The 9847-nt window shown below is 46.9% G+C and overlaps 2 protein-coding genes across 2 annotated transcripts in view; one reads left to right on the forward strand and one right to left on the reverse strand.

The window, feature by feature from the left end:
* The window catches only part of LOC120381440 (zinc finger protein 135-like), a 36804-nt gene extending 30163 nt beyond the window's left edge, over positions 1-6641 (reverse strand). Inside the window, exon 1 of the mRNA XM_039499639.1 lies at positions 5778-6641. Coding sequence (XP_039355573.1) covers positions 5778-6287 — 510 coding nt within the window. The 5' untranslated portion in view covers positions 6288-6641. The remainder of the gene's footprint in view (positions 1-5777) is intronic.
* Positions 1-9847, forward strand: part of LOC120381415 — a 450632-nt gene that overhangs the window by 356322 nt on the left and 84463 nt on the right.

Consider the following 9847-nt stretch of genomic DNA (forward strand, 5'->3'; position numbering starts at 1 on the left):
TTTGTTAACGAACAAGAGACTAATTATGTGATAACTTTCATTTTTCTAATATCTTTCTGATTATATTTCTCTTTTAATTAGTAATATAGGAAACAGTAGCTAATCCTTAAAAGCTTATTTGAGGTCTTTTACCCCTTATTAGTAAGGAATTGTGAAATAAAACCATTCTCCAAAGATTGCAGTGATGGAATATGGGAGAGAAATCATGTGGATGAGAATACAGATCAGTATAGACTTTAATTACTTCCATTTCAAACAGCTTGTCAAAATAAATTCCAAAGTCAATTTCTGTTCAGAGGACAACTCAAGGAGAGAGTTGTGTAACCTTTTACCCAGTTAGAGTGTACGGCTTACCTAGTTCTTGTTAGCAAAGGAGAGACATGACTCGTATGATGAGATGTCCACATATATTTATAAGAAAGATGATGGACGTATTGGCCATTACTAGTGGGTTTTTTTTGTTTTGTTCTTTTTGTTAAAAACATCTGCGACCAGTTATTTTTATCAGTAGTCAGGCCAGATATTAAAGCGTAGCTATTGAACCGTTAGGCCAGGCTGTGGAGACGTCCTCAAAACTGGCCTTAGTGTTTTTTCACATTTATCTTTGGGGTTCGTACATCTACACTGAATGAGGTTTTCATGGATACTTTAAGAAAACTGTTAATTAGAGAAGAATTTTCCAAAATGATGTTAAGCCAAAGTTTGCCTCATTCCAACTGCATTGGGTCATGTTGTCAGTATCCCCGGCATACTTCACCCTGATTTGCCCAGAGATCTCCGGAGATGCACCATAAAGTGGAGTAAGCTGGAATTGTCAACCATAAGGACCAAGATGCAGGCTTGTGTCAGCGAGTGCACCAGTGTTGATTGCCTGTGGAATCCACACAGGGAAAGCACCAGCTAGAAAACTTCTCCATAGCTGAATTATCCCTTAAACTCTGCCGTCTGAAATGCTTGAATATGTACTTCCCGTTCTGTGAAGTCTGTAAACTATTCGGTGACAAGCTGTTAAATTCCTGCTTATGAAAGCCCCAGTGAGGTCTCGAGCTGGGTCAGCGGGGGAAGGAGTGCCTTAGTGTGGATTGCACTGGGTGGGGCGCACTAAGGGGTCCCCGTGGTGAAACCTGAGCCCTCCAAACCCACCAAGCCGGGCTGCCTCTCACACTGTGATGCTGATGTCAAGCTCCAAGGCTTGGACAGGCAGTGCACTTACACAGCCAGCCAGATGGGGACACACCCAACTGCGTCCCTGCCACCCATGAACCATCAATAGGTTCCAGCCAGTTCCCCCCAGAACTGTCCCATTTTGCACTGGTCAGAAGCCTGGCCGCTGTAAGTTCATTACCTAGTGCGCCACTTTGTCAAAGGGAAGTGGACATGCCCCAACCTTTGTAACCTGAGCAGATTTCTCCAGCACTTCAGACAAACTCACTGGTAAGGATAAAACATTCAATTTGCATCTCCCTCAGCTGCTTTCTGTGTCTTACCAACCACGGGGGAAGCCCTCCTCCCCTCTGCCAATTGGGCCATTTGCGTTCTTACAGACAAGTATTTCTTCAGTAGAATTTGCATCCTGTCTTAAAGAGACAGTTAATTTCCACGAGCATATCAGGACCGGTGTCCTGAAAAACTGGGAGCTGGATTGGGGTACCCTCCATCACCCCTTTCTCTATCCCCAAGAAGTCAGCTGTGTGCCTGCTCCCCTTCGGGAGGTCAGTTTCACAGTCCGTCCTCTCTGAACCCGAGTCACAGGCCGAGTGCCTGGGTGCAGAGATGCTGAATCAGCCACTCTGCCCAGGCATCCTTTCCCACGTGACCAGTAAGGAGACATTCATGTACTTCCACTATTCCTTCCCGTTTCCTTCTCTGGGCGCCCCCCTCTGTGCTCTCTTCAGCAGTCTGTGACCCCCGTTCTGCTGCAAAGGGGTCACAGCTAACAGCCTGGCCGGTTCTCTCACTGACAGGCACTTTACCCCCGTCCCTTCCTGAGGTGATGGTGCCTTCAGCTGCAGTCCAGGAACTGGTCTCCACCTCCCCCACCCCTGGAAGAATGCTGCTTCCCCCTCCTGCCGAGCCGTTAAAGAGAGACTCTCCCATTCGTTCAGCAGTTCATGGGGCTTTACTGTTTCCATATGGGGTCCCAGCATCGTATTTCTTCTTGCCGCGCGTATACACCCTAACAGTCTGAGCTGCACTGAAAAATCATTTCCAATGAGCATGGCAATGGCAATAGCACTAAAACCATCAGTTACGATGTGCATTTGGGTCAAAGGGCACAAGAATCCCGTAACCACCTACTAATAAAAGTGCTGGCAGTGTTACCTTCTTGAATTACATTCTGCTTAACCACAGACATTTCTGCACCTGGAGCCTCCCATCGTAAGTATCCCCTGCCATGAATCCTGAAAGCCTTGATGTGCTCCATGTCTGGTTCTGCACACAAAACCAAGATGATAAGTGTCCGGCGCCTGTGAGATTTCTGTGTGGAGGACAGCACACTTAACAGGGCCATGTTGTCTGCTTCCTTGGAGAACAGGGCATTTATTCCTCAGGTGAATTAGAGACAGCACCTCTTTGGCTTTCCTGTTTTCACAGGAGGGTTGGGATGGGGGTTAGAGGAATGGTTTTGGGGATGTGTGACGCTCTGTACCTCGGGGGGACACCCTACACCCCATCTTTATAAAATGACTGTGGTATCCAATGCACAGTGTCATGTTGGGATGTTCGGAAGGCTCGGGATGCACTGCGCGGGGTTGTTACAGTAATTGTTACTGTAATGTTACAGGAAGGTTGTAGGTTACAATTTCATATATAGAGTTATGAGGCTGAAAATGTATCCTCGTGGCTTAAAGCAAGCCCAGGCAAAACCTCTCCAAGAACAGAGAGGCAGTTCACACCTCATCAGGGCATGGATGGGACAAACCCCGCCCAGCCTCACAGGGAACAACGGACACTCGCTTAGGCAGCAACAGAATAGTCTGCTAGACCAGGGGTCTCAAACATGCGGCCCGCTGAGTTATTTCTGGCGGCCTAACAAGCTCCCTGCCCCCCAGAGTCATTTCCTGCTGCCGCCAAGCTCCCCTCACCGCCGCGCCCCTTCCCCCCCCCAGCGCGCCGCATCCCGGCTCCTCTGCCTGGTGGTGGGAAGCACCTGGAGGTAAACAGCTGTTTGGTGGTGCTTAGCGCTTTCCGGGAGGGAGGCGGCGGCGCGGGGCGCCGTGTACTCGGGCGGCGGTGGGGCTGGGGCGGGGATTTGGGGACGGGGTGGGAATGGGGGCAGGAAAGGGGTGGGAAGAGGCAGGGCAGGGCCTCCTGGAAGGGATGGAGTGGAGGCAGGGCCGGGGCAGAGGGGATTTTATACCTTTATATGTAAAGGTGTCAGTGATGCAGCCCTCGGGCCAGTGTGCAGTCCTCATGTGGCCCTCGTGGTGATCTGAGTTTGAGATCCCTGCATTAGACCCTGGGGGGAGTCACCCCTTTCCTTGGGGCAGTTTGGGACGGCAATGAGGTAATGCTCACCTGACTCTGAAGGGGGGCGGGGAGCCAAGAGGAAAGAAAGGCCATGATAAAAGGGAGAGCTGTTTTGCCAGGCTCTCTCTCTTCTGCCTGTATCGTGTGAAGGGTCAGGCCAGAGGGCTAGCGGAGAGGGACAGAAGGTAGAAATATTAGCCCCAGATTAAGCAGGTCCCTTATAGTTCAGTACATTTTAAGTGAGGAAAATGGTAGTAAAAGTATCTGCTCTGCAGCACAACCTGAAGCAACAGCAGAGCAACTGGGAATGGAACAATTGGTTTCCAAGGGGGGAACTCGATGACTAACAATGGCTTTGAAATGGGGGAACAGTATAACCGTGATGCTCAGGGTTTGTTTACGTGGAGAGGCAGACGTCAGAGCCCTAGGGGGGCTCTGGGTGATCGCACTTCCCACCACCCAACACAGATGGAATGAGGTTGAGTAGTGTCCGCAAAAGAGAAACCAAACAACTAATTATTCCTCCAGAAAGGTTTCTAATGACAACACAGACAGAATAAGAAAAACAGAAGTAAAGACCAGCACTGAGTGAGGATTAATACAAATGGCAGGTTAGACTGGAGACAAGCACAAGTCCACGTAATATTGTGCATTAACTGCCTGTTCCGATAAGTGCACATATCAAAGGTAAATCCTGAAAATAGTCACAAGCACGTGCAATGCTACTGTTACCGATTGCCCGGCAACTTCACACGCACTGCAACCACCCCCAACAAATACAATTCTCTGTGCAATACTAAGACATTGATTCACTATACGGTACTGACCTCAACCTACCTATAACCTTAGCTAACAACATAAACTTTGATGGACTTTTATGATAAACTTGATGGTAACTTATACTGAAGACAGGCACAGCGACTTTAAAGCTATGATGATTTATAAACTACCAGCTTCACCTGCGCCGCCTGCTTTCAGCAGGCACAACACATATACAGTTGTTATATATTGATTAACTATTGACTAATACTATTTTTAAACAACTTAAACAATTTGCCAATATAATTAAACTATAATATTAATACAGACTTAAGATTAACTAGCTCGAGCACAGCAGACCTTGCCACTCCTGAAACCTTACCCTGCATTCCTCCAAGATACATTACCTTCAGGTGACTGTTTCCTGCACTGGCCAGGCACAGATAGTCGGTGGCGCAGGTCCCTTTGGTTCGGGGTGTATGTGGGCCCAACAAAGGGTTACCTCTTTAGGTAATGCACGCATACGACACACACACCTTTAAACTCTTTTATATGGTATTTGCTGGCCGTGTTTTAAAACAGGTCAACCAATAAAGGTGGCCAAATGTTTCAGTGAGTATTTGCAGTTGTTTTGAACTTCTGAACTGTGCACCTGTGCTCAGCTCAGCTCTACTCTATCGACTAATTGTGGTCAATTTGTTAGACTCAAAAATGCTCAAGTCAGCTTAAAGAGGTATTTGGTTGCAGAGCATAGTAACCACAAGTCTGTATCTATCTTTACAGAGTTTCCTTTAGTCGATAAAGCTTCCTAGCTAGATTATGCTCATGCTTGCAGGATTCAACTGTACTACGCTTCTTACAACTTCTGGAAGGTTGAGGCCTAATGGTGCTTAGCGGACACTACTTGACAAGACTTAAGGACATTAATCACAGTTTATACTAGGAAAAGTGATGGAGTTTGGGTCAGTCACGAGGAAAGCTAATGCCAACCCCTGCACCTCGCTGCATCTGCTCTACAACTATAACTGTCTTTTTACCCCAAGATCACTAACAGGCAGCCAGCGCCATGTGCAGCCCTAGTGGATGTCAGGCACAGGTAGTTTGCCTCAGTGTAGCTTGTTGGGATCAAACCTCTCTCCCCACCTGGGCGGATAAACATTCCTGGCAGGAGGGACACACACTCCTATGACTCAGAAGGAAAGGAGTTGATAGAAAAGATCACAGGACTGACCCCAAGAAGGGTGAGCTGCAAAAGGCAGAAACAGGCAACTCATCTGGGGGAGCTGAGAGACCACAGTGAAGATGGTGCACAGATCACTAGGTGAGAATTAGCAAATGTGATTATTAAAAAAAAAAAAAAAAAAAAAATCTTTGGCCAGCCCTAATCAAGGCATGTGTTACAGGTCTCTCGTGTGGATTTTCCGATGTCTAATAAGGTGTGAGCTATTTTGAGGCTTTTCTGCACTCAGAGCGCATCCATAAGGTTTCACCCATGTGGATTCTCCTATGTGTGCTCAGGGTAGAGCAGTGATTAAAGCGTTTCCCGCCTCAGAGCACATGTAGGGCTTCTCTCCTGTGTGGATTCTCTGATGCGTGATAAGGGTTGAGTGCTGACTGAAGTGTTTCCCGCACTCAGAGCACGTGTAGGGCGTCTCCCCTGTGTGGATTCTCTTATGTGCGATAAGGGTTGAGTGCTGACCAAAGCGTTTCCCACACTCAGAACACGTGTAGGGCTTCTCCCCTGTGTGGGTTCTCTGATGCGTGATAAAGTCTGAACGCTGACTAAAGCTTTTCGCCTCAGAACATCCATAAGGTTTCTCACCCGTGTGGATTCTTCCATGTTTGCTCAGGGTAGAGCTGTGATTAAAGCTTTTCCCGCACTCAGAGCATGTGTAGGGCGTCTCTCCTGTGTGGATTCGCTGATGTGAGATGAGGCTTGAACTATCAATGAAGCTATTCCCACACTCAGGGCACGTGTAGGGCGTCTCCTGTGTGGACTCTCTCATGTGTGGTAAGGGCTGAATGATCACTGAAGCTTTTCCGCACTCCGAGCACATGTGGGGCGTCTCTCCTGTGTGGATTCTCTGATGCGTGATAAGGGTTGAGTGCTGACCGAAGCTTTTCCCGCACTCGGAGCACGTGTAGGGCTTCTCTCCAGTGTGGGTTCTGTGATGTCTGATAAGGGCAGAGGTCCCACTGAAGCTTTTCCCGCACTCATGGCATGTGTAGCGTCTCCCTTCCAAGTGGATTCTGTCGCGGGTTATAAGGTCTGAGTAGCTACTGTAGTTTTCCTCTGGCTTCTGCTGCGTCTCACAGGCTTTGGCTTTTTCTGGGAGTGCACAACGCCCGGAAACATTCCCTTTGGATCTTCCTGATAACGTTCCATGTGGTTCTACTTGCTCAGCGTCTTCCTGCTGGGGTTTCTCCTCCTCATTCTCACTCACCATCCCATCACCTGATGGGAGACAGAGAGAATCCAGGCATAGGTCACTCCCTGTGCCGGAAAGAAAGGAAATCTCAGAGAGAGGACTGGAAAAAGGGATGAACAAACCAAAATATGTGTGGGAGAGATCAAACCTCTCAGGAGCTGATTTTCCCCAAACCCTTCCCCAGAGGAGAGAGGAAGGGATCAGTTTTGGTCCACATCTCTTAGAACACTCAGGGAAAGCGAGACTGGGGAGGACCTGCTGCAAGTTGTCAGTCAGAATAGGAGGAAGCCATGAGTGACATCTGCCATAATGATTTCACATCTGCAGGGAACAATCCTCAGCTGGAGAGCTCACAGGGTCTTTGTAGGGCATCCCAAATGTTTCCTGCATTCCTAAACAGTTGTTGAGTTGGTTTAACCAAGTCCTCACCTGTGCAGGCAGCTCTCGGGAGCACTTCTTTCTCAGAGGCCTGGAGGTCCGGGACCCATGGCTCTTCCCCTCTTTCCAGCTCTTGAGATCACATCAGGTTTGGAAGTGAAACCCTACTCCAGGCAAAGAAAACAAGGGAGGTCAGTGGAATTTGTGGGATACTTGTCACAAGGAATAGTCCATGGTTTTAATCCCAGCTCATTTTTAAGCAGTAACATCCCAAGGCCAGCTTCCTTGGCGAAGTAGCAGGAGAGTTGTTATGATTATAAATCATATTCATTACCTTAGTGCCTCAGGGCCAGCTAACAGTGGGTCCCCATTGTGCTAGGACAAGTACAAACAGAGAATAGTAGATGGCCCAGGCCTGAAGAATTTACAGTCTAAATAGACAAGGCAGACACAGAATGGGGAAGAGGTAGAACCTACTGTTAGAACAGAGATGAGGCTCCAGGCCTGCCTGTAAAGCCGATGCTCTAAAGAACTTAGGGTGTATTTTTATCACTTAGCTAGATGGTGCAGGGTATAAAAACAAAAGAATCAAAATCACAGTCTGCCTGTGTATGGGCCTTCGCACTCAAGTGATAGTCTGAGGCCTTCTTCTTGCTCAGAGGCAGCCATAAGCTGGGAAGCGCTTAAGGTCACATCCTCACACCCCAAACCAGTCACACCTGAAATAAATTGCTATTGGGCTGTTAGGAAGAAAGCGATCTGTCCGGAGAGTGCCCATCACCACCAGGATAAAGAAACAGATCTTAAGATGGTTAAAGAAAACTTAGCTGGACAGCATCCTGTTGTAGCCTGTTTAATCTGCTTGCTTGCACAGATATATCTCTTCTATAAATTTGAGTATTTGATGTGTAATAGGTTTACAGATTTATATTAAAAATAAGTTTAGCTGTAATGCAAAGACCTGCAGGCTAAAACCCTGTATGTTAAGCTAAGAGCCAAAAGTTAATAGAATCTATATCGGGACCCTTTACCCGTGAAAAGTAAAGATGACCCAACTAGCAAAAACACTCACCAGATGTCTAGAGATTTTTGCCTAACTCAGTAGATAATGCAGGACATGAAGCAGTGATTTTTCGAAGAAAGTTGTACCCACAGACGTAACAAGGACATTCACAAGGCGCACATACCTGTCATCCATCGCTGCACAGTTCATACCTGACTCTGGTCTGTGGTACCCTCACATTTCTGTAGGGGCAGAGATGAAATTTGGGCATAGGAGGAAGGATTTACAGCCAATGCCCCCATAAAAAGCGATTAATCTCTCCATTTTAGAGGCAAGCTACCCACCTATCTACTCTCATTGTCCCCATCTTCATCCAGCGTATCGATGCCACCCATCCTACGACACCTATTAACTATTAATCGACTCCGGACTTTGTTTCTTTTCAAACTTTAAGTTTTAAGGGGACTCGCTATGCTTGGTTTCCTACGCTTTGGCTTTATTTTCAGTTTAAGGTTTATTGAGTTAAGTTAGGAGAGTAACCAGCTTTAACAGGCTCTGCATTAGCTTCCTCTGCTAGAGGTGTGAAGTCAGGAACCACCAGAAGGCAGGGGCCCTGTATCTTCCAACGCACCAGGTTATTAAAACAGAGTGTGATGTACTTAACTAAAAGTTTGCAGCACATAACATTTGTATTATCATATGTATCTCTTGAATAACACTAGTACAATTTACCTTGGTAACTCTGTAATTCTAAACTGTTTTACCACCTGCTCCACTATTTCATTGATTTTAATAAAGGTCTTTGTAGCTCGATCTGTCTCCGTGTGAGCTTCCCTGTCACTTGACCCCAAGGTCCTTTTATAACATCTGTGAAGCCCTGATTCAGACTCGAACTTTATCTTCTCATACTCATGACTTTTTAAGGTCAGAAGGGACCATTATGATCATCTAGTCGATTTTACCCCGGCACAACGCCAGGCAATCTCCCACCCATGCTCCTGTATCAAACCCCTAACCTATGTCTGAGTGTGTGGCAAGTCACTCAAATGCGTGGTTTAAAGACCTCAAGGTGCAGAGAATCCTCCAGCCAGTGACCCGTGCCCCATGCTGCAGAGGAAGGTGAAAACCTCCAGGGCCTCTGCCGAAATCTGCCCTGGAGGAAAATTCCTTCCACGACCCCAAATATAGTGATCAGCTAAACCCTGAGCATGTGGGCAAGACTCACCCGCCAGCACCCAGGAAAGAATTCTCTATAGTAACTCAGATCCCAACCCATTTAACATCCCATCACAGGCCATTGGGCATATTTACCAGGGATCAATTAATTGGGATCAATTAATTGCCAAGATTAGCTGCTATCCAATCATACCATCCCCTCCATAAATGTATCAAGCTTAGTCACCAAAGCCAGATATGTTCTTTTACCCCCCACTACTCCCCTTGGAAGGCTGTTCCAGAATCACTCCTCTGATGGTTAAGAAACCACTGCTAGTCTAATCTCCTCAAGTCTAAACTTCCTAGTGTCCAGTTTTATAGTCCATTTGTTCTGTGTGTCCACATTGGTAATACTAAAGCTTAAATAATTCCTCTCCCTCCTGATATTTATCCCTCCTGATATATTTATAAAGAGCAATCATATCCCCTCAGCCTTCTTTTGGTTAGGCTAAACAAGCCAAGCTCTTTGAGTCTCCTTTCATAAGACAGGTTTTCATTCCTCGGATCATCCTAGCAGCCCTTCTCTGTACCTGTTCCAGTTTGAATTCATCCTTCTTAAACATGGGAGACAGAACTGCACACAATATTCCAG

Source organism: Mauremys reevesii, linkage group 14 (assembly GCF_016161935.1).
Source record: "Mauremys reevesii isolate NIE-2019 linkage group 14, ASM1616193v1, whole genome shotgun sequence".
NCBI lineage: Eukaryota > Metazoa > Chordata > Testudines > Geoemydidae > Mauremys > Mauremys reevesii.